General features: G+C 37.4%; 2 protein-coding genes across 6 annotated transcripts; both read right to left on the reverse strand.

Moving 5' to 3' along the window:
• Positions 1-610: 610 nt before the first annotated feature.
• On the reverse strand, positions 611-8,146 carry klhl26 (kelch like family member 26). 4 transcript variants are annotated; one of them, XM_004067971.4, is made up of 3 exons: positions 7,889-8,141; positions 4,272-4,454; positions 611-3,451 (listed from the first exon to the last, which is right to left on the reverse strand). In XM_004067971.4, the coding sequence occupies exons 1-3, from the start codon at positions 7,933-7,935 to the stop codon at positions 1,876-1,878; spliced, it is 1,806 nt and encodes a 601-aa protein (XP_004068019.1). In that variant the 5' UTR covers positions 7,936-8,141; the 3' UTR covers positions 611-1,875. The 4 variants fall into 4 exon arrangements, with proteins under 4 accessions (XP_004068019.1, XP_011472304.1, XP_011472305.1 ...); XM_011474002.3 differs by having other exon boundaries at positions 7,750-8,136; XM_011474003.3 differs by lacking the exon at positions 4,272-4,454 and having other exon boundaries at positions 7,889-8,146.
• Positions 8,147-8,204: 58 nt separating this feature from the next.
• Positions 8,205-23,837, reverse strand: LOC105353921 (interleukin-31 receptor subunit alpha). Of its 2 annotated transcripts, none has more exons than XM_020702373.2 (15): positions 23,675-23,837; positions 23,032-23,155; positions 20,418-20,581; positions 20,200-20,342; positions 20,081-20,114; positions 19,645-19,767; positions 18,544-18,620; positions 15,595-15,829; positions 15,328-15,474; positions 14,993-15,091; positions 14,072-14,218; positions 13,029-13,184; positions 12,838-12,907; positions 12,599-12,674; positions 8,205-11,311 (listed from the first exon to the last, which is right to left on the reverse strand). In XM_020702373.2, exons 1-15 carry the CDS (start codon positions 23,775-23,777, stop codon positions 11,018-11,020), a joined length of 1,992 nt encoding a protein of 663 aa, XP_020558032.1. In that variant the 5' UTR covers positions 23,778-23,837; the 3' UTR covers positions 8,205-11,017. The 2 variants fall into 2 exon arrangements, with proteins under 2 accessions (XP_020558032.1, XP_011472307.1); XM_011474005.3 differs by having other exon boundaries at positions 8,205-11,314.
• Positions 23,838-24,546: the final 709 nt, after the last annotated feature.

A 24,546-nucleotide genomic window follows, 5' to 3' on the forward strand; every position in this document is an offset into this window, starting at 1 on the left:
GTACATTTTGACAATTGACCTTTTATAATACGGTATTCAGATTTTACTTTTCTGCTACCTTAATCCTAAAATGCGGTAGAATCAAACTAAATTTAGCTATGACGTGTAAAATCAAAGAAGTTATATTTATTATTACAGATTATTGCATAAATCCAAAAACATTTACCTGCACGAATAGTCCTGATTTGTGAAAACAAAGGAGGCAAAGTTGTACTGGAAGAAAAACCAAAATGAAAAAATACATGAATCAAAGAACCTCATTACGTATTAGGGACTTGAAAATTGCCAATTATCAGTCATTTTCTCAGTGAGTTTAGAATAAGGTCCTTTTGGACCCTTTTAATATTTAGAGTAAATTATTGTACTTTATATAAGTATGGATTTAGGAATTAAAAAGACAGAAAACAATATTAGATAAACAAATTACAAAATAAAAATTTCTATTTGGCCTAGCCATCCAAACCCTCCACTGTTTTCTCTTCAAGTACCTCCAAAATTTCCAGTACAGAACTTTTTATTATGAGAAACTTTTAGACTGGAAGGTCTTCATTCGATCTATATAAAGCTCCTCTAAGTACTAGAGTTACACCACAATAAAAACAAAGGCAGATTTAAAATATAACACTTTTATTAAAGGAATAACAGAGTCACACAAACATGTACATTCTCCTTAAACAGTGGCAGTTTTTGGTATATTGCACTTCATAAATGTAATGTGCTTTCATTGTTACAAGTTAAACAACGCATACTAAGGCAGACGGGACAGTTTTCAGTAAAATCTTGTAGATGGATGTCATTTGTCTCAAACATTAGTATGGTAATCATCGGTTACAACCTGGAAAAGTGCAGCAAAATTATGAGCAAAAATGAATGGGGTTACACATAAAAATAGGAGATTAAAAATAAGTTTTGAGGTTGTAAAGCTAACGATTTTCTTTGTAAAAGATCAGGTGCAGTTTGGTCATTAAAGTATTTCTTTTTTCAACCATGAACAAATACACAATCCTGTAAAAATAACTTTGTACGTAGCTGCCATTAGGGCTATGCACTGTTTTGTCTATAGGGGGCAGTGTTACTGCAAGTTTGATGCTCAGGAAACCGATCTACAGTTTAAAAATAAACACCAAAAATGTAAAACAATGCCTTCCCAAACTTGTTTGATACTTGTTTTTTATGATGCTCGTTGAATTCTGATATGAGGATTTTAGAAACCCAAAGAAAAATCACAGATAAAAGTAGAAAGGTTTCAAGCCATCGTAGTGTTTTTCATAAAATCTGAGCTAGAATAAACAGAACTAAATAAATAAACTTACAATCAAACAGCTACAAAGCTTAATAGTCTGGAAGTAGTTCCTGCTCCTACATTTTTGCTTGGACAAAATGTAAAAATACAAATGTGTGCAATTTGTAACTTAAGCCCTTCTTGACGTGTGAAACTTTTTATTTTATTTTAAGTTTGATATTTGTGTTATATAAGTACTTGGCTTGGTAATGTTTGCTAAAGGACCTAACAACAACTCTAATTTTCTCAATGAATGAAATCTACATGACTGGATTCATTATACATTCAAACTAGAAGCAATTTTAAAATGTCAGCTTGTTGAAAGTCATTGCATTTGAATACCGGTATATTAAGACATTGGTCATCTGCTAAATATCATAAAACCAAAAGAGTTCAAATACAGAGTATTGGTGAGAGGTAACTTGTTTCTAAAACAGAGACGATTTCACACAGTATAAGTAATGCTACTTTTTCACATCTTCAACAGAGAAACAAAACGGACAAGCCTGATGTTTTGTCGTTTGATCTAAATAAGCGTTCTCCAACAATTTGTGGAGTAAAATCTTCACGCGTTTAATTTAGCACTCTTAACTTTATGTGTCGTTCTGTGGGAGTTTTAATGGCGTACAAGCAATTCCAGCAAAGGATTCTGGAAAGTGTAAGTCCCTTTCCCACTCGTCTGTTTGAGTGTTGTACACCTGGACGATGCTCGTGACGTTGTTCAAGTGCCAGTTGTATCCTCCTATAATGTAGATTTTCCCGTCCAGTAGGCAGCAGCCTGCCTCCGACTGACCCGCTCGCATCGGAGTGACAGTGGTCCACTGGTCGTTGTCTGGAATGTAATACTCAACCGCCAGCACGTCAAAGCAACGGTCCACGTGGTCCATGCGACCGCCCAGAGCGTACACACGATTGTGGGTACTGACCATAGCGTGCAGCACTCTGGGTTCGTTCATGGGGGCTCGGAAGTTCCACTGGTCCGATCCTGGATCGTAGCAGTGGAGGGTTTTTTTGTCCTCTACGGAAACGCCATAACCACCTGACACATAAAGCCTTTCTCCAAAAGCGGTGCCGGCATGACCCCATATTCTGCGTTTCAATGGCTCTACGAAGGACCACTCGTTCTTTTTGGGGCAATAACATTCTACGGATGACAGGCTGCCGGATCGATTGCGGCCGCCCGTGGTGTACAGCTTTCCCTGGAGCACGCTCAGCTGAAACTGAATGCGAGCTTCTTGCAGGGACTGGATACGCAGCCACCGATTCAGGTGTGGGTCATAGCGAAAACAGCTATCGACGGCTCCCTCCCCACTGCGGTACTGCAACTGCTGCCCACCAACTACATACACGAAGTTATCGAGCACGGCGACGCATGCGTGGCTGCACCCGGTCTCCAGCTCAGTCAGCTCCTTGAACTGTCGGGATGCAGAATCTGGAAGATGGTACACTTTAGTGCTCACGGTGCGATCGTTGTCAGTGTATGGGGTTCCACCAAAGGTAACAAGAGACATAACATCAGAGCGAATGAGGGTTCGGACAGACTGCATTTCGTGCTGTCGGAAGGGAAGGATCTGGTAGTTAAAGGCCTCAAGGAGATACTGACGGCAGAGCACATCCTCCACCATGATGTCCACCGTCTGAACGATATCCACCAACTCTGAGGAACGCATGAGCGGGAACCGCACATGGTAGAGGACACTGCTGGCAAGGACCCGGCGGGACTCGTCGTACCGGAGCCACCTGACAGCAGCACGGAAGAGATCAATTTCAGGACAGTTCTTCAGTTTGTTGCTCTGAAGGAAGAAGATGAGTCGCTCCAGGGGAATGTGTAGGAAGTCCTCCTCCTCTGCAATCTGCAGGAAGTGACGAAAGGTAAAGGCATCCACCGACTCTTTGAGGGAAGACAAGCTGAACGTGGTGGCCATCTGTCCAATGTGCAGGCAGGTCTCCACACTCATGGCTGACTTGAGGAATTCTTCGCAGAGCTCGACGACGGGAACCATCTGGAGAAACACAGCTGCCCCGAGGACATCCTGAATGCATTCCAGATCTAAGGTGACTTCTGAGCTGTAGGCAAAGTCGATGATATGCTTGAGGCCCCGGGCAGACAAGCCCTTCAGCTCAATGGTATCTTGGCTCGACTCCCTCATGCCTCCAGTAAACATGGCTCTAAACACAAAATAAACATCTTTATTTTTATTATTTTACTTTATCTGAAGCACAAAGTTAGTAGTTGCATGTTTGAAAAGCAGAAACCACATTGTCTTCAGAATCACGACATTTAGGATCAATAGTGTTCCCTCGCTATAAGGTGGTTCACATTTTCAATGCAATTTTACATCCTACACTTTTTAAAACAGCAGAGTTCTGCATCCTGATTGGCTGTAGACTTTGTCAGTCAATTTCCACAGTGCAGTGTCAACCGCTGGCAAATATTTAGTTTCATTCTATAAAACTGGACTTATTTTTTGAGCTTTAAGATTTTAAACAAGAAAGAAAAGTGTGACAATGTTAATATCAGTCTGAGAAAAGTGTGCAGTGTGTAGCGAAGGGTTACAGCCCTAAAACATCTACATTTTTGTAAAATATAAATGCTTACTTTGCAAATTTCATCTATCGCATGTTATTTTCAGAATGTAACTCTCGCGGTAAATGAAGGATCACTAAGGAAAATTTTGCACACAAGTGATGTTTTTTTTAAGACAGATTTTGTGTAAAAACCATTTTAGCCCTCCGAATTTAGACTTTAGAAATGTCTACTTGTTACAACTGTTATAGAGATCTTTAGCATTCTTGACAAATCCATTCACTGCAATATGTACAGGTAATTATTGTCTATTGATTCAATGCAATTTATGTCCAGCGGTGCTTTTTGAACAGCATAAATATGCATTTTAGAAACGTCTTTAATCGGAAATCTCTGAATAGAGGTTCTTCTGTGGCAATCTGAGGAAAACAGGGAGCGTTAGGTCTCCTGCTTCAGACTGACCTGAAGTAATCACTACAGGCGGCAAGCACAGCTTTATGGACCTGGAAGTGCTCTTCATTTACAGCCAGCACAACGTCCAGAAGTTGACCCTGAGCCCGCAAAAGCGACAAGCCCTGGAGGAGCGTGGCGCTGTGGCTGGGGGCGGAGAAGGAGCAACGCAGCGTACTATTCTTGTTAGCCATACTGAAACGAGAAAAGGGTCTCATTACCATCAATGAGTCAGGACATAATCCCCCCCCCCCCCCCTTTTTTTAAACACATAACATTCACACGACCTTTACTTGAACTATTGAACTTAATCAGGTCTTTAGTTGTGTGCAGAAACTGTTATCTTTTGATGAAATGTGGTGAGGGCAGCAATAATGTGCGGATATAGAGGGTCTGATGGTGCACTGATGGGAATGTAATGTAATTTTTGAATTGGATGGAGGAGATGCATTTCATAGTTTTCCAAGTCTTTGCTGTCGATAGAACATCCGTCCGTATACTCAAACACTCAGTTTTTACAGAAAACAGAATTTGTTTCACAAATTTTCTACGCAAAAGATATTTGGTTGCCTTTAAAAATGTAATGTTACCAAATATATATACATAAAAATGACAAATAAAAGAAACATTTAAAAAATATATTTTTAAAGAATGTAATAATATAGTTGAAATAAAAAAATAGAAATGTTAAAATCTTATAAAAAAAATATTTATGGAATAATTAAAGGTCAAAAGTGACTGTTAAAGACAGTACTTGTGAGCAGTTAAATTAAGATTCCTATTGTTTACACTGAAAAACAAAATCAATCCAGTTTACATTTTGCACATGTGAGAAATTAAAAGAATTTGACCAAAAAAATCCTTTAAAGACCCAGCTTAATGAAGATTATGTTTTGGGTGGGTTTATTTGGTGTTCTTGTGCCATTTTTCTCATTAAGTTAAGCTTCAGAAATTGCATTTTGAGTATTTCTTTACTCTTGTGGATCTGAAGAAGACGAATATGCAGTTTGAAAAAGAGAATATTTGTTACACAGAAGCTACAATTGGCAGACCACAACTTCCCCGCTCTGCTCCATTCCGATGCATCCACTTGCAGACAAATAGATCTTCATTTTCTTCGTCTGAGCTGGCTCAAAACCGTACGGCTGGATAGCTTAAATATTGCTCTACATTTCTGTTGCTCCAGAGAAAGATAGTTTGGGGGTGTGAGAGGGTGTAAGCTAGCCAGAGAGGACGTAATAAACAGAGAGCTCTTAAAAATAAGGAAGGTAAGGGGGGGCGGGGTTGCTCCATCCCAATGGTCCCACCCACAAAGCAAATTTCTAAACAACTATTGTCGCTCTGCAGAAACTATGTCCTAGAAAACAACACAGGTTTACAGATTTTGCCTAAAAGGCGTAATCATGATAAACAAACCGCTGGGAATGCTTTTAAAAAAAGATCAAAAGATGATCAGAGAGAAAAAAGTGTGAAAAAGGGGGATTCTTTCTTGTCAGTCTTACTTTTTCCAAAAAAGCTTGAGCGTACATCAATCAATTCTAAAAAATTAAAAATCATTTAAAGTATTGAAGACTATCATCATTAAGAAATGCATGCTGGGTAAGACAGTGATCTTTAGGGACCGAAAAGAGGCCCATGGTGGTTATGATTTTGTCACAGAAGCTTTTTAGGGTTGAAGCTGATCTGAAAACTGTTCCACTGCCCACCAACTGCCATGCATGCATGCATCTGTCAGCGGTTCCTGCACTTAAATAGAAAGTTTGTGGGTACTCTGGGCTGAAAGGCCCGCCGCTAACTCCAGATGTCACAGATGAGTCTATCAGCTTCCATCTAACCACAGACCTTCTGAACAGACAAGGTACAGAGACCTACGCTGAGGCCAGAGAGCAAGACCTCAGCAGCACATGAGCCTAAGCATAACACGAAGCAGAAAACTAACAGTTGAGGCTACTTTTCATTCAAATTATGATGTAAAAGAAGTAAAACTAAGACAACATGTACAATTAGGGCTTAGCAGAAAAAAGACAGACTTAAGCTTAAAGTCCCACCCCAATCATCTTTAGCTCTATTTTAAAAGCATTGTCATGTTTATTCTGTTTTTAGGCAAAACCTGTGGCCTTTTCTAGGACATAATTTCTGCAGAGTAGTAGTTTCTTTAGAAATTCCTCTAAACTGTTGTTGCAGAGTAATCCTCCCCTCATTTCCCATCATCCCTTTGTTTACTCTCTCTCTCTCGCTAGCTTACAGCCCCTCACAAGCCCTACCTTACTTTAGCGGAGCAACAAAAAATGGCAAACAATATCAGAGCTATCCAGCCGTACAGTTTTGAGTCAGATGCCAACTCAGACGAGGAAAACAAAGACGTCCATGGTAGCGCTCGGTTGATCAAATCGCTTAATCAATCTGAATTGATCCAAGCTTAATAAATCATTAATCAATCCATAAAAGTAGAGATCGACCTTTGATGCTTTTCCTTTTCTGGTGACCTAATGCACAACAGCAGTAAAGCGGACGTCTGCTAGCTTGATGTTAATGTATGATGGCCAAACTGAAAGGCCCTCCAGGAGAGGCAGAACATGATAATCTGCACGGTTTTGTTTGAGCTTTTCCTCTTGAGAAACCATGCAACACTGTATGGTGTTACGGTGTTGGTTTATTATTTCACTGATACATATGAATATCGTCAAAACATACATCGATTATTAATGTATTTCTATACAAATATGTCGGAATGTGTAAGGCGTGTAAATTCAAAACTGAACTGAATCAAGTGGATCGAAAGAATTGAAAACAAAATTGTGAATCGATCCAGGCTCTGGTGAATCGAAATTGTGGAAATTATTGGTGATACCCAGTCCCATTACATGGATCAGGGAGGAACACTTGGGCCTTTTGGCTTGCCGTAGTAGCTTCTCCGTCACACCTACAAGTTTTTTCCAACTGCATTTATTCATCTGCTTCTGATTCACAATGATTTGAATGAAGAAATACTGAGAAATGCAATTTAAAGCTCTTATTTTATTATATGTCCTCCATCATAAGAAAAATGCCACAAACTATGTTAAAAACACATTTGTTTACTGGAGTGAGTGCTTAGTGTCAAAGCTTGTGTATATTTGCAAAAATGAGGCAGCTTTCTTGCAAATATATACAAGCTTTGACATTTATATTTATATTCTTTATTAATCCTATTAATCCTATTAATACTTTATCTAAATACTTTGACAGTCAGTGTTTGCTAGCATTATTTGCAGTCTGAATTTCACAACAATTTAAGCACATTAGTTACATTTTTTTTAAATTAAAAAACTAAAAATGGAAAAATAATTAAACATGAAAATAAATGTATGGATTGCAATATGACATTTTACTAAGAACAGTTCAGAAAATCTTGGATATGATATTTACTCTAAAGAGCATTAGAGCGAACAGGAAGTTCAAAGTTTGGACACATTTTTTGGGGCTTTCACGATGACGTGTAGACGTTCACCTGCAGCTGTAGGCCCGGCCACCGCCTCGGTGTTTCCTACATTTTAGCCCCGGTGAGGAGTTTCCCAGGGTCCACACACCGCGGACACGTACCGTCAAATGCAAACCCCGCTCAGCGCCGTCAGCCCGGCGATACTCACCCGCTCTGAGAATGTTTCGGGACAAATTCGCCGTCCGACTCCGCCATCTTCTAACGCGGGCCAGCGATCATTGGGCATTTTTTACGGGGAATTAACAGGATGTCAGCGAAAGTACTAGCCCGTTCATGATGGTTTTATTCTCCCCGGAAGCGCCTCTTTTTTGACACGAAGGTTACCGTCTGTCTCCTTGAAATCCTGCGGTGAACGGTCGGCAGCGGTGACCCGTCCTGCTGCCGTCTGCTGAGCGACCTGCTCTTCCTCTGAGTGACCACTGCGGGGCGCCAAAATCACCACTCACAAGCCAAGGATGCAACAATCCAGCAAATTAATTTATTATTATTATTATTAAAAGGTTTAAATAATAATAAAAACGTATTGATAAATTACCACAACATTCCTATGGAAATACCCATCTTAACAGAACCAGCATACACTTAAAACAATGTCCAAACATCAAGGACTGTTGATAAATATACATAAACAACATTAATAAATTGTGATATATTTATGTAAATATTTATGGATATAAATTTGTACAGGGATTTAGGTAAATAAGATTTAAATAGAATGATGAGTGTCTATACAGAACAAATGTATGTCGGATGCCCAAGTGTGAATGTTTTTATCTATATGCGTAGTTATATGTGTGTATATGGGTATCTAAAAAAGAATGTGTACTCATTAGGGAGGGAACAGGATTAGGGGAAGGGCTTTTTTCTCTTCCTACTCCTTTTTTAAAATATTTCTCATATTTATTTTTATCCTGTCCTATCTTTCCTTTAAGGTGTTTTGTCTGAAATAAAAAATTATCCTCATCATCATCGTTACTAACAGCAAATCACTTCTGATTTGTTAGCTGTGCAAAAAAAAACAGCAACAAGAAGTGAAAAACATATTTCTAAGGGCTTCATGCTTTTCTGTTTCTGTAATTGTATGTAGCTGCGACATACATAACATTAAACCTTACATGAAATAATGAGTTTTTGCCCTTCACATCTACAACACTAGAAACTGGGCTTCAGCACATTTTTTCCAAAAGGAAAAAAATCTTTTAGTGCTACACATTTCTGCAGATTTTTGTTTTTAGAGTTGACTGGTGTAAACAGAGATAAATGCTTCTTAAAAAGGCTATGCATATGATACCTAATGGTCAATGAAGGCTATGCATATCAGGAGAAATCCTCCTTTGAAAATGTCAAGGAAAAAATGGCAGCACTCACTTAATAACATTAATTTTAAAATTAATTTCAAATTTTCATCCTCATTCTCAGCTGCAGATCTTAAACAATTTGCTTCAAGATTTGAGTGTATTTTCTATTTTAAAAAAAGCGTTTTTTTATCATTTGTTAAAGGGACCGGATTTTCGTCAGCTAATATACAAATATTTCGTTTTAATTTAAAAGTGCATCAACAGACTAATTCTTGCTGTTCTTGTTCCTTTTAGTTAAACCAAATTTGTGAAAAAAATGGGTCATTCTTCTGAGAAATGAAACTACATTATAAGAAAAAACTATGAGTGTTTTGCTAATTTCACATAAATCAGTAGAACATATTGTATGTAAGTCAAACCACATGAATGTCTCTTGTTATGACTTGTCCTTTTTCACAATACGTTTCTTTAACCTTTTCAAGGTCAGTGCATCTTTTTGATGACCACTTCCTGTGATGAACTTAACTATCCCATGCTCATACTTGTTTTTTTAACAACCACATGCCCTGACTTTTAATGTTTTTTTGCTTTTACTTTTGTATTCTTTTACAACAATCAACTATAGATTAGTGTTTGGACATTTCAGTTCTAATTCGCATGTTTCTAGTATATAACATTGCATATAGTGCCATATATAACACAGCTGTGATATATATTCTGTGGCATGATATTACAGTTGTGGAAACACTGGTATGACTGTTTACTGAAAGGATAACAATTAATGTATTTTGTCATGGGTGTCTTTTCTGTATAGACTACAAGTCTGCAATGAAATTAATGTATTACTATAAAAAAATCGGAGTGAAATATGATTAGTTTTTACTTCAAATGTTTTGCTTAGTTGCATCTAAATGTTTCCAGCAGCCCATATTTTTTGAGGCTTTGATGTTTAGAGTAATGACATGAAAAGGTTCAACCACATCTTAGCATCTGCAATAAAGTAGCAAAGAATGCACTCTTGTATTTTTTTATGTCTCACATCAGATCATAGAATGTCAAGCTCATCCTCACCGGGATTTCCAGTCAATGTAACCTCAAACAACTTGTTTCTCATGCAATTAAAAAGAATTAAAAATTACAAGTTTAACTCAACTCAGTGTAAGTTTAACTTAGTTTAACTTGTAAACACAGATGCTTTTTAACTTGTTTATAAACTATGATTTTAACTATATTTGGAGTTTCAAAAAGTGATCCAAAAGGTTTATTTGTAAAAGTTAAAGTAAAGTCCCAAGTTTTCATGCATAGGCATGTGAAATCTGTTCTCTACATTTGACCCATCCCCTGTGGAGCAGTAAGCTGCAGACACAGCCACACTGAGGAATCGTTTGGTGGTTTAACCCCCCAATCCAACCCCTCAATGCTGAGTGCCAAGCAGGGAGGCACTGGGTTTGTCTTTGGCATGACTCTGCCTGGATTTGAACTCATGACCTTTCTGTGTCAGGGCGGACACTCCCTGAATTAAATGAATTATAAATAATTTGCCACTAAGGAGGAATTTTGGGTGTTATTTTTTTAAGAAAATAGAAATGGTGTTTTTGGAAATCCTGCATTCATTTATTCAAATTCTAAACCCGTTTTGTCCCTTTTGGAGTCACGGGTCTGCAGAGGCCTATCCCAGCCACTCGTGGGCAAAGGAAGGGGACATCCTGGACAGGTCGCCACTCTGTCGCATGATGTCCGTCGCTTAAATGTTCATTTACTTTTTACCAAATAATGTGAATTTAAACCAAAATCTTTTATCTTTTTCCAAAAAAAATATAGCATCATATCTTTTGTTGCTAAAAACGAAACACACAGGTAACAAAAATATACAAACATACAAATATAATTTTAAACACAAAGTTATATAAACATCACATTTTTCCAAAAAAGAAAAGCTGTTTAACCGTATATTCAGAATAAATCACGTATGGACAATTTTAGGGTGATTCTCCTTTGACATCGAACACCAAACCATTTCTATATATCAGCATGGCAAGTTCTACATCCATCTTTTCAATATCCGTCATCCCAGATTTTCTCAGTGCCTGACTTGTTGAGTTTGAGCTCTCACACTCATCACTGGATCCCTCTGAGTCACTCCCCTCATTCTCCATGTCACTCCCATCACTCCACTTCTCTGTGAAGACGGGGGTCTTTTCTGTAAGGGAGGTCCCCTCCTGGAGTAGCTGTAGCAGAGTGAGCTCATCCACTTCCTCTTTCCTCTCCCACTTCTGCTATTGTGGGACACATTAGAAGACAAGGTCTTAAAAGCAACCAGCACAAGAAACTTCTTTAAAAGGCTTTTTACAAGTTAAAAATATGTTTTTTTTTTGTTTTAAGTCAGTATAAATTAATAATTGAAAGAAAATAGCCTTAAGTATATTGTAAAACAATTAAATTACAAATAAGAGAGAACTATGAACAGTAAGGTTTTCTTTGTTTTCTGGTTTATTGCTTTTCATTTTAATATTCATTTAATTTGGTTCAATGTGTTATCTTCCTGTTTCATTTTGTAAATATTAGTCCACTTGGTTTTTATTCAGTCTTATTTATTTGACTTCAGTTAATTGCCACACCTGTGTCCAATTGCTAATCACTCAAACGCAGTTTGGTTTAAATGTTCGTTTCCTGACCTTTTTTTAAAATTTGTCTTCTTTACATTTGGTTTTTGAGAACTATATCACAAGGCTTTGATAACTCAAAACTGTAAACAGCCTCTGATAGAGTTTTTTTTTCTGATACGTGTTCAGAGTATTTTTTTTTTTTACCATACTTTCCTGGCTTAAATGCTAAGCAAAACCTAGTTTCCTGTTGGAAAAAATCTCTTCAATAAAATTCATCAAAATGAGTTGTTCCTTGTGACGTAAGCTTAACTTTTTTATTTCTGTGGCTCAAAAAGTTAATGCAATGTAATACTTTTTTGTGAGACTCCCAGTGTGCAGATGTTGGATCACATTCCTGCACAACTATGCTTACATTAGCAAAAAGTATTGCACCAGATGCATGTGAACCCGAGGACAATTTAAACTAAATCTACGCAAGTCTACAATGCCAGTGTCACTTATAAGCATGAATTCTCACTAATTGTTTTTTTTTTCTTAATGTTCAAAATCTTTAACCAGTTTCAAGCTACTCTAGTTTAGTAAGATAGTGGCTTTGTTAGATTCTGCGTTTGCTGCCACTTATTCAATTCGTTTTATAACTCTGTGCCTGAAGGAGTTTTTTTTTATCTAATAAGAGAACAGTTTTGCCCTCTGTTTGGTTGGCTCCCCCGTTTGCCCTGCATTTGTTTCCTGTACAAACAAAGTCCTCAAGCAACAAAATTCACATAAAATATAAAGACATAGACTTCTATGGAATAAATGTCTTTCTCTTCTAAAGCCTTTTTCAATCAACTCTAATTAAAAGAGAATTTTTCTTTCTTCAGTTACAACACATTTTAATTTTGTAATTAAATTGGCGTGGTCCGAAAAAAAAAAAAAAGTCACAATAGCTTCATGTCAAAAGCTGCATCTTACCTCGCTTTCCGGCTGACGGGAAGTGAAATCTGGAATCACAGGAGTCGGCACAGGAGGGAGGATCAGGATTCTGATTCTGAATATCAACACAGCAGACATTGATTATACAGCATGTTTGCTTTCACTACACTGACACCAAAAACATTCAGCTTTCACTCGTCTTTACCAAAGATATGCATCTTTAAAAATAACAAAAATGCAACAAAATTGTTGAGCAAAATATGTCAGGCATCACCCACCTCTTTAAAACAACGGTGCACATCGTTGAGAATAAAAAGAACCCAAACAGCAATCCAAAACTCAACCACACTGGTCCAAAAGAGAGGAAAAAAAAGGGAATTTTAAAAAGGACAACAAATGCTGGCATTAGAAATAATAGAAAGAAAGAAAACAAATTTCAACGTCAGAATTGATTTTAGAGGTCTGGTACCGTTCACGGGACTCTCTGACAATGTGATAAAAAAGGCTGTGGCTTGAAGTCCTTTTCCCGTTCGTGTCACTCCAGCCAGGCTGATGTTGTATCTTGTATCTGGTGTCAAGTTTTTCAAGCGGTAAGATGTCTTTGATGTAGATATGTTGAAGCACTCTGGAAAAATAAAATGAGGATGATGAGGGTTGATTGCAACGATTTGAGGATCCCACTCCAATCGTCTTTTAATCTATGTTGTACCAGCTCTTTGGCATTGTGGAAGAATGTCCGCCCTGAGACTGGAAGGTCATGAGTTCAAATTCAGGCAGAGTCATACCAAAGACCCTTAAAATGAAACCCAGTGCCTCCCTTGACACTCAGCATTGAGGGGTTGGATTGGGGGGATAAACCACCAAACAGTTCCTCAGTGCAGCTGTGTCTGCAGCTTACTGCTCCCCAGGGGATGGGTTAAATGTGGAGAACAAATATGAGGTGCATGGCAACTAATTGAAATTTAAATTTTAAAATGATTCCCAGTGGTCTTTTAATTGTCTTTATGCCATTTTTAGCCAAAATGTTAAAAAATAGAAAGTGTTGTTGTGTTTTGGACACCGTTTCTGCAGAGCAGCAGAAGTTCATTAGATGTTCAGAAGTTCAGAAGCTCAAGTTCATTCGAAATTTGATTCTGTGTTGTGAGCAGGACTGGTGGCATAGAGTAAGCCTGGCCTCATTTCCCATCATCCCTTAGTTTACACCCTCTCCCGCTAGCTAACAGCCCTTCACAACCCCAAAGACGTACATGAATCTATTTGTCTGCAAGTGGATGTGTCAGAACAGAGCAGGGAAGTTGTACCACCTGTGTCACTGCTACAGGCCTTTTCCAACAGAATTTTTTCATCTGCTCCTTATTCGAAGAAATACTCAAATACAATTTTACGCTGAGTTTTCTTTATATAGATCCTCCATCATCAGAAAAATGCTACAAGTACGTTAAAAACACCAAAAAAACAAATTGATATTTTTAAAACATCCATGTAAAATGAGTCGAAACATCAGATCCATACCTTCATTTTGTGAATTGATTTTCACACACAATATATAGTGAGTGAGGAACCCACGCCGGTGCTCATACGGAATTGGTTTCCAGAACAATTGAGCTGAATTTTGTGTTTCATCAGAAACAAAAAGTTCTTGAGGTTCCTTGTTTGGCACTGAAAAGGAAGAGAGAGGATGTTTTACACCTGATATGAGTGCATGACTGCCTCTGCATGCACTCTGCTTAAAACCTGGAAAGCCTTGCTGCATATACACTATATCCTCTTTTACAAGGACATACATGTCAGCACAGTTTCTCCACTTGAGGTGAGGAAGGATGAGGCCAATGATGACACATAAACACATGTTTATCAAGAGTTCCAATGGATTGTTGAATAAAGTTTATTCATTCAAAGTGTGATGCAAAATTCTTTATCTTTACATTAACCACCAAATATACTAAAACCTCCCTCTGAGTCACCTCATTTCACACTGAAGCATCTCAAGAGCAGCCAATGAATATTAATCATTTCAGAATACAATGGGTCATGAACATGGCTTTCTCTTAGTTGGACACACTCACAATGCTTCGTCAGGAAGGTGTACTAATAGCTTTCTTGATGTCCAAACCACCTCTCCTGACTTTTTCGTCATGTGAAGTAGCTGCTGTACTCCAAGTTTACCTTTAATTTCTAAGACCCACTTCAATCTTTATATAACACTTCATAAATGTCTTTCATCAAGCCAGACCTGACTTTTTTCCTCACCAATTTCTTGGCTAAAAAGTGTCTGTCTTCATCTAAAACGCAAACATTCTAAAGAAAATTAAAGTCGCTTTAAAGCATTTATTTCATAAATGTTACTTTTACAGACAGTCATAAATATGAAAATGGAGATCATTGAGAGTTTGGACATCATCTTCTAAAGCCAGTGCATTTGAAAGAGCTTACCTCCTTCCTTCTTATAAAAGAAGCACATTTGAACTGTCTGTGGTTTCCCATTGACACATCTGTGCTCAAAGTAAAGGTACCGGATGTAGTCCCTCATATCTGAAACAGAAACAAAGTTTGCACCTCAGTGCTGTTTATTTCATCCTTTTTTTATTATATCTATGGCCATAATAATATGCAGCATAAAAAGAATATATTAGGGATATAAAAATATAAATTGTAATACATTTTAGCCACCTTCTGTGCCCAAAATAACATTTTAAAGAAGTTCTTCAAGGAATATGTTTGTGTTAAAAAAAGGGAAAAGATAAACTTTGAAATAGGAAATGACTTACTTGTTTTAATTTGTTCCCTCCTTTTCTTTCCCCCCCTTGCTGTTAAAATCATGACAGGTTTTGGCTTCAATTGAGCATCTTGAAGCTCGTACAACTCAACACAAGTTGTCTTCTTTAATTTTCCATTGAGTAATGTTTCATTACAAACTGCAAGAAAGAAAAGCAAATAACAGTTTTTAGCATTGCCTTATAAGATAGACCAACAAAGAAGTATCAAGCAACTACAAAAAAAAGGCTGTAGTTCATCTTACACACAATGTGACCTACTTTTTAAATTTGTTGCACTTGCAACTGGTAGTCTGATGACGGCCTGTGGAGACTGGCTTGCTGGGTTTTTGGCGACGACGGTGATGTTGACAGAAGAATATGACACATAAACAGTGGCGCTGTTTTGCTCTGTGTTGTGTTCCTTTTTCTTCTTCCTACATGGACAATCATGAGACGACTGTGTGTCTTTCACATTGAACGTCACATTTGTGACTGCTGCTGCACTGGGCATCGGCTGAGGAGCAGAAGGGAGATCAGTTCTGACAAACACACCAATTTGAAGCAGCAGCAGAAAGTAGATATAATTTCTAATATGAGTGACACTGAAGAAGGTCCCTATGAGGAAGAGGTGTAATGTGTCAAATTATTTTGTTCTTTTTTACAATTTAGATGTCACATGGTTCAAGCATAATACTCCGACGGCCACAAAGATCTTGATGATGAACAGAGAAAATAAACATTTTCTTAAGTATGTTAATGCAAATTATCTCTATTTCCGAGAGCAACCAATGATAATTGCCACAATGTTTTTTCTTTTTACATGTTTTTGTAAATTGTGAAAATTTTGAGCAGTATGTGTATAAAATAGCACAACATCTTCTTAATATTTTGCTTGTGAATTGGTAGTAATATGCATGTTAATATTACTAAACTATCCACTACCATACTTTACTACTGCTGTACTGAGATGGTAAAAAAATAAGAAGCTATTGAACAAATCACAAGAATACACAGCTTAAATCTTAAACGATTAAGAGGAAAATGTGGGAGTAATGTGTTTGAGAGGTCAGACTACCATAAATCAATGAAATCAGTTTTTTGAGTGATATCAAAGCATGTGGACATGATCAAAACGTTTTGCTTTTTGCAGGAGTAAATGGTGCCAGCTGGAGATCAAGCCTGCATTGACGACACAGATGTGGTTTTTTATGGTCTGTTTGTTTATCACTTCTTTTGTTTTGTTTTTTGATTTTTGTAACAATGGCAAGTAGACTATGTATTTTTAACAAAATCTCTAGTAGCATAAAAGATTGGAGATATGCTTGTTATTTCTACATTTTTTTTAAATAATTGTAGAAACAATACATATTCATTTTGATTTCTGTCTGTTGATGGTAACCACTCTCATAAAATTTAAAATATATTTTTTCTTAAGGTTGTAACGGTGTGGCACAATTAAATCAAATCAAACTTTTTTTATATTGCACTTTTCCTATGAAAATACATAACACAAATTGCTTTACATTAAGACAAAACAAAATATATAATATTAAAACGAGCACGAAAATTAAAATAGAGCCCCTTCCCCAGACCTACCCCCAACCCCTTTCCCACCTCCCACCCCCTAAACTGCTGGAGATAGACAATGGGAAAACGTCTGAGGACGAAAACAAAATGTTGGTTGTTGGAAATGCTAATATTTGAGACCTCCCTCTCTGTGAGTAGTTGCATAGGCCAGCCAAATGCAGCATCACAGGCGGGGACCAGCCTCACCACAGCTAAGTGGCGATGCAGGTGCCCATCTAGAGCTGCAGCGGCTGAATAGCAGCCAAACCAGAAAGAGAGAGGATCCAATCAATAGCTGTGTCACCCTGGACATGCCCAATTTCATTTCATCTTGATTGGTCTGATCAGTCCTTGAATATAAAGCACGCACAGCAAATTTCCAGAGTTGAAAATCTGGAGTTATGCAAAAAAGCATGAACAATTTGGATTTCAGGAGTTTATTTTTTAATTGTGACTAAAGTAAGTGTTAAATTTACTCTTAAGTGTTGTCCCATTTTAGAGTGCAATTATGGGGGTTCAGGAACCTCCCGTTATCAAACTGTGAAGTTGGTGGTTGGATGCGGTTGGAGTAAAAGGCAGAGCTCTGTCAGAGCATGTCTTGTCACAGTAGGACTCTTCACAGCATGAATTCCAGGGCCAGAGCTTCAAGGCTTTAGATTTGACTGTGCCACAACAAGAATGTGAAAGGCCAAGCTCCCCAAGTCTCACAGATACGTTGCTGCTCTTGAGCAGTCTGGGTAATGTCACAAGTGATTCTGGGGGGAATCAACCAATGGACAGTATCTTTGCAAAAAATATGATTGTTGTTTCCTTGCATGATTTCAACATTATCTTTATAATCTGTTTATATAAAACATAGTTACTAGACAGTATTTGTTTTAAAAAAAACATGCTTTATCTTCTGCTGTCCTGAAAAGCCAATTTCACAGTTCTGAATGTGTGGTAAGATGCAATGTTTACTAATTTTTTTTTTTTGTATGTGATGCACTGGTAACTTTTTTATTGTTAATTTTCACAATGTTTTTTGTGAATTTGGTACATTGTATCGCAACATTGTTTTATCTGTGAGCGGCAGTGGCCGAGGAGGTAGAGCAGATCGTCCATTTTGATCCCCGCTGCCCCTAGTCAACTGTCATTGTGTCTCCATTGTTGCTCTACTAGTGTGTGAATGTGAATGATGGTTAGAAGGGCCGTGGGCGCGAACTGGCAGCCACGCCTCTGTCAGTCTGCCCCACAGCAGCTGTGGCTATATCAGTAACTTACCATCACTAAGTATGAATGAGGAGTGAATGAATAATGAACACATTGTAAGCAATTTGAGCATCCGGAAAAGCACAGATAAATCTAATCCATTATTATTTTTTATTAAATGTGAATGTGTGCATACATCTGAAAAATAAAAAAAACAAAAGACGTTCACTTGCAGTTGCATGCAGAAGATCTCACTTTTGCTACTGCTTTTTAACGACCACTGAAACACATCACAGCTTCCTTTTCTGAGCTTTTCTGACATCACCATGAGACTAAATACAGTCATAAAGATTTGGAATGTATTCAGTGACAGAAGGTCAGCATGAATCCAAACAGGAAGTGATACTTAATCTAGACAACAAAGACCAAAAGAGCCATGACCAGTTGATGATTTCTTAGTGTTATGCTTACCTTCCAAGTTAGCATCACCTTTCGAGTGCCATTTGAAAGTTCTAATGTGCTGGTTATCTCAGGTTCATGTTCAAGTTCTGCAGTGAAAACAAACCATTTGAGCACATTTTTATCTTTCTAACTCACATTATAAATGTTTGTGATAATAAGAATTTATTTTAACCACAAACAATTGGAAACAATTCTAGTAACGTCAGATTTGATAGAAATGGTGACGTTTTAAAACCTTCATGCTTGAATTTTTTTCCAACTACATTAACGAATGTTCTAATGTTGTTTTTTTTAATTCAAGGTGATGCTACAATAAAGACCCACTCCAATGAAAATTGAATTTTTGGTGTAAAAGTTTGAGTTTGAAATTTCTGAGTATTTCTTCATTCAAATCATTGTAAACCAGGAGGAGATGTAAAAACTGCCGTTAGAAAAAGCTTGTAGTGGTGACATTGGTGCTACAGTCAATGGCCCACGAGCTTCCTGCTCCGCTCCACTCAGATGCATCCACTTGCAGACAAATACCGTAGATCAATGTTGGCGTTCACCTTTTGGCATATTCTTTCAGGGAATCAGCTTTCACTGATTTGGTTTGACAGAGATTTTTACGCTGGATGCCTCGCCTGACACGTACGTCTTTGTTTTCCTCGTCTGAGCTGGCATCTGACTCACAACTGTACGGCTGGATAGCTCCAGTATTGCTCGCCATTTTTGTTGTATTGTTTGGTTAGGGTTGTGAGAGGCTGTAAGCTAGCAGTAGAGTGTAAACAAAGGGATGATGGGAAGTCAGGGCAGGCTTACTTCACGCCAACAGTTCCACCAATAACAAAGAGCTGGATTTTTGATGAACTACTGCCACTCGACACAAACAATGTCCTAGAAAATGACCATTTTTTTTTAATTGAATTTGAATCATATTTAAAAGATCTCTGAGAATGCTGTGAAAATAGATCAAAAGATGATCGGAGTGGGATTTTAAGTGACGTCCTGGATTTAATGACGCGTTCTATATTAGCAACATACAGCATGAAGGGGTTAAAACTCATACATGGTTTACATTTAAATTTTTACTCATTAAATCTTCCATTCATTTCTTTACATATAGATTACCGGCAGGAACAACTAAATCTGGATTCCAGTTGCTCCATAGTGGGTCTTTGACTCTAGTTGATCGATGTCTGATCCGAACAAGGTAGGCTTTATCCCTCTGAAGATTCACAATTAGAACTTTGTCTGCTCAGGTAAAAAAATAAAAAATTAACACATTGCAAGAAGTTTTACTAAAAACAAAAAAATGCTTCAACATTGGCAAATGTTTTCCTAGAGAAAAAGAATTCATAAAAATGTTGTAGTTTCTTTCTTTGTTTTACTAGCAGAAGAGTCAAACGATGACCTCTGTTTGTACTTAATGTTCATATTCTGAAAATTGAGAGCCATATCGTCAAATATGAGAGATTAATAGCCAGACTTAAATACAAATTTTTCAAAACAGATGGAAAAAAGAAGAGGGTTTGACATACAATTTAGAGGAAAAGGTGGTACTCACACTTCAAGGCCTCAAAGGTGGTGTTTATGAACCTCTGTTAGCACAATGCATTAAAAGGTTATCAAGGTTGCAACATAAAATGCTCAAACAGAAGATTCAATAAAAAAAAGGCAGCTTACAGATACCAAATAGTTTGTAGGAGCATCCATGGGACGAATGTGAACCTCTGCCAAAGCTGGATATGTCTCTGGAGCTAGCCAGCTTAAAATGAGGCCGTTGCTCCACCAGGATCCAGAAACATTTCGTGGAGCCTCATATTTAACTGTTAGGAAGGAGATTTGATCAAAATGTTCATCAAAACCCCAAATGAAACCTTGCTGTAGTACCGCATTATTACCTCTGTCCTTTAGCACACCAGACCACCTGGGTGACATGCAGCTGGAATTACTCGTATTACCTTCTATCCAAATATCAATTTTAAAGCCAACAACCAGTCTTTCTTTAACAATTTCATACGGGTTCTTCGTAGTCTCCCCTAACCGTGTCTTCCTACCTGTGAAACTATCAACCAAAAAAATGCAAGCAATCAGAAGAAGGATCAGCAAAAGAAAACATGTCTTGAAGGTGGACAAGAAAAGCACTGATAAATATCATAGTAAAACAATACGTTTTACTTCTTATTCTAATAAAGGAGGGTTTATAATTTCCCCTTAAATCTGGCACGGATTGCATTAACTTATCTATTGACCTGTTGGGGAAGGAGTGTTATTTGGAGAAAAAAAAAACAGCAACCAATATTGTCCAGAACCTTAAAAAAGAAAAGTGTGAAGATTGGACTGGGTTGAGGACACACACTAATATTTCTGCACAATATTTTCTTGAGTGAAACCCTTTCTCTCCAGAGCCAGAGCCGAAATATTGATACATGCTTTAAAACTTTTAGAATTGATTTTTGTTCTTTCTGGCATTCAAAAAATACAATTTAATTGGCTGTAGCCAGTTAAGAAATTAAAAATTATTTTACAAGTTTATTCAACGTGAGAGAGGCCTTTAATTTTCATCATATGTATACCTCAACGATGAGAGAGAAAATGAGAAAAAAATGCAAATCACATTGTCTGATTTTCAAAGACTTTTTTTGCAAACTGTGGTGGAAAATAAGTATTTGGTCACCTACAAGCAAGCAAAATTTCTGGCTCTCACAGATCTGTAACTTCTTCTTTTTACCTGTATTAACAGCACCTGATCTAACTGGTTATCGATATAAAAGACACCTGTCCACAACCTCAAACAGTCACACTCCAAACTTCACTATGGTCAACCCAAAGAGCTGTCTTAGGACACCAGAAAAAAATTGTTGACCTGCACCAAGCTGGTAAGACTAAATCTGCAATATGTTAAACACAAGAAAACCTTTAGCTCTTATCTGTTTGCTCAGCTGTTGGATAGGACAAGTTAAAAAAACAAAACTGAATCTGCAATAGGTAAGCAACTTGGTCTGAAGAAATCAATTGTGGCAGTAATTATTAGGAAATGGAAGACATGCAAGACCACTGATAATCTCCCTCCATCTAGGGCTCCCTGTAAGATCTCACCTTGTGGGGTCAAAATGATCACAAGAACGGTGAGCAAAAATCCCAGAACCACACTGGGTGTGTCCCGCCTTTGCCTAGCAGTGGCTGACCCCAAAAGGGATTGCGGAGTGATGCACTGCTGAATTAAGCGGGTTTGGAAGATGATTTTCATGCTCCTTACTCACTCAGTCACCACTGTTATATTGTGTTAAGGGTTTTTAGGTTATTGCTTGAGCCATTTAATTTTCTCAGTGAGTGTTGTGTTTTCAATGTTTACATTGTGTTGCTTTCCCCCCAGTCACAGTCACACTGGTTTCAGTTTTAGAAACCAGTGTGACAATTAATTCTGTTAATTGTTCCTCATTTTCCATGGCCGTGGTTTTCTTTGTCATTGGCAGATCCCTTGTTTAGACTGTTAAATTCACTCAGTTATGTTGTGTTTGAGTCAACTGAGCCTTTACTGTTGTTGCAACAAGTACAACAAAATAGGGAGAAAAGGGAAATATAGGAGAACAAGAGTGGCCAAAAGACCAGGCTTATATAGAAAACCACAGTACAAGACATACACACAGGATATGGGATGGGATATTGTTTATTTGTTGTAATATTCTCTCAACAAATTAAGTTCAAAATTAGATTTCGGTGTTTTTCTCAGGTCGTTTTTTTATCCTTAGCGTTAGTGAAATTTGCAGAGCTCATTCATCTGTGTTTGTATAATTAGGATTTAAAAACACCCAGTAGTTACTAAAGAGGTTAGCCAATCAGAACAGACCCTCTGGGAATGGGGATGGGGCATCACTAGGGGTGGGGTTTACAACAAACACATGGAGGAAGAAAACCTTTGTGCCTTTTTTCAGTTTCTGTTATGAATGAACCCAAATATTGATGCTGGTGTGAAGTTATACAAGGTTACTATTACAGAATTTTAAAAATCACACTCATATGGCTGTTTTATTGTTTTATGATGCTCTCAGTTATACATTTCAACTGTTCATTTATTCGTTCATTCATTCATTCATCTTCCAAACCTGTTTTGTCCCTTTGGGGGTCACGGGGCTGCCGGTTCCATATTGTGACAATGATTAAAAAAAAGTAAATAATTTCTGTTAAAAGGTGTGTCACAATTCTAAGATTTTATTTCACAAATTTAGGCAAGTGATTCTCTGTTTGGACAAAAACGTAGCCGTAGTGTGTCTGCTTGTTATGGCCTGTCTGCCTCTTCTTGCTTTAGAATGTTGACATCCATTTGGATCCAAATTTTCATTTCCATCAAAGGATTTTTAAGAAACAAGAAGTCTCCACTTTTTCCGGTTTCATTTTGTTGGATTTTGCCAAAAAATAATTTAACAAAGAAGAAAGAAGAACCAAAGAAGAAGTTCAACCCAGAAAGTCCTAAAAGGTAAAAGTGACAAACAGAAAGCACAGATCAGTACTTACTTAAAGTAAAAGTCAAACCTTGCATCACTTGCGTTTGTATTAAAGCTCCATTCACAAAAGTAAACTGATTGCTCGTTATTTTGTCTGAAGCACTCAGGGCTTGAAGGAAGTTCACATCCTGACCCTGCAAAGAAAACAAATCAAAATTCAAAGATTTAAGAAGTACGTCCTTTTAATTGGCTTGAAATGTTGATTCTGAATGCATCTGCTTTAACAATTCAGCATTTTTGAAAGCCTGTCTTGTCTCTGTGATTCTATGGGAACAGCTTTTGATTCTACTCAGCAAAATTTTTCTCTATAAATGAGATCAAAAGCAGTTTATTAGACTTTTTAAACCAGCTTTTTGGGATTTCTGCTTCGTGTGTCTTTGTCAGAGTGTAAACTGAATTGAAATTCGGGTCTTCATTGTGGGAGACAGCGATATACGGATGTCACCTGCTATAGGAAACCACATGATGCAGATAAGCTAACCATTGTTTTGCTTTAACTGAACAGTCACTTTCATTTGAATGAGTTTTATCTTGCATTGAGTTTTACAAGTATGTTATTGTGGTCAAATTTAGACAGACTTTGTGTTAAGAGAATTCCACGTCAAGTGATAAAAAAGTAAATTTAATGAAGAATAAGTGGGTTGTTTTTTTACCTTTGCTGATTGTTGTCAGGAACAGAAAGAAAGTAAATCCTTGTAAAGAGTTCCAGTGCACGATGGTTTCCATGAGGTGCTGAAAGTTTAGAAAGATGGTCATTATTTGGTGGAAGTGAGTCAAAGTTTTCAACCTGTGTTCCTGTAACGTGGCTCTTTTTCTCAGAAATGTCAGCAGAGTTTCAAGTCAGTTTATATAAGTCTCAGTAAAGCCACAAGAATGGCGGGTAGGGGTGGAGGCTTTAGTTTCTCACACTCAAGTCAGACACAACAGAAATTCTTTGTAAAAGTCTTTGAAGTCACTTGCAATTTTTTTTTTTTTTTTTACTTTTATGCTTCACTTTATCAAAATCATTTTAGGCTCTTGCTTTAGAGACATTTTTTTCAGTTTGCTGTGGAAACCCCAGAAACAAGACTTACTAACACCTACATGTAACGTAATGTGTCAACAGACAGAACATAAGTTAAAGGCTATAAGAAAATTTTCTGAAAAACATTACCAACAGTTTTTACTTGTACATTAGTTTTATCCTTTAAAAGATAACAAATGTTTTTGTTTTTTTCACAAATTCTAATAGCCAAGTTTAGAAAATGCCCCAAGATCTTCTTCCTTAAAAATTAAAGGGGCAGGTTGATTACATACCTTTGCATTTTTCTGATGGGGTTTTTATTTTTATTTTACTGAAACAAACAATCAAAAGAAAGGCCAATTTTACTTTCCTGGCGCCCTCCTGGCGGGAAATTGCCCTCATTAACTGATCTAACAACATTTCCCATATCCAGGATATCAGCTCAGCCGTGGCTCAAAAAAGGTTGAAAAACACTGATCTAGACCCACTAGACAGTGCTCTAAACCTTTTTTCTTCAATGAT

This window comes from Oryzias latipes, chromosome 4, assembly GCF_002234675.1.
Source record: "Oryzias latipes chromosome 4, ASM223467v1".
Lineage (NCBI taxonomy): Eukaryota > Metazoa > Chordata > Actinopteri > Beloniformes > Adrianichthyidae > Oryzias > Oryzias latipes.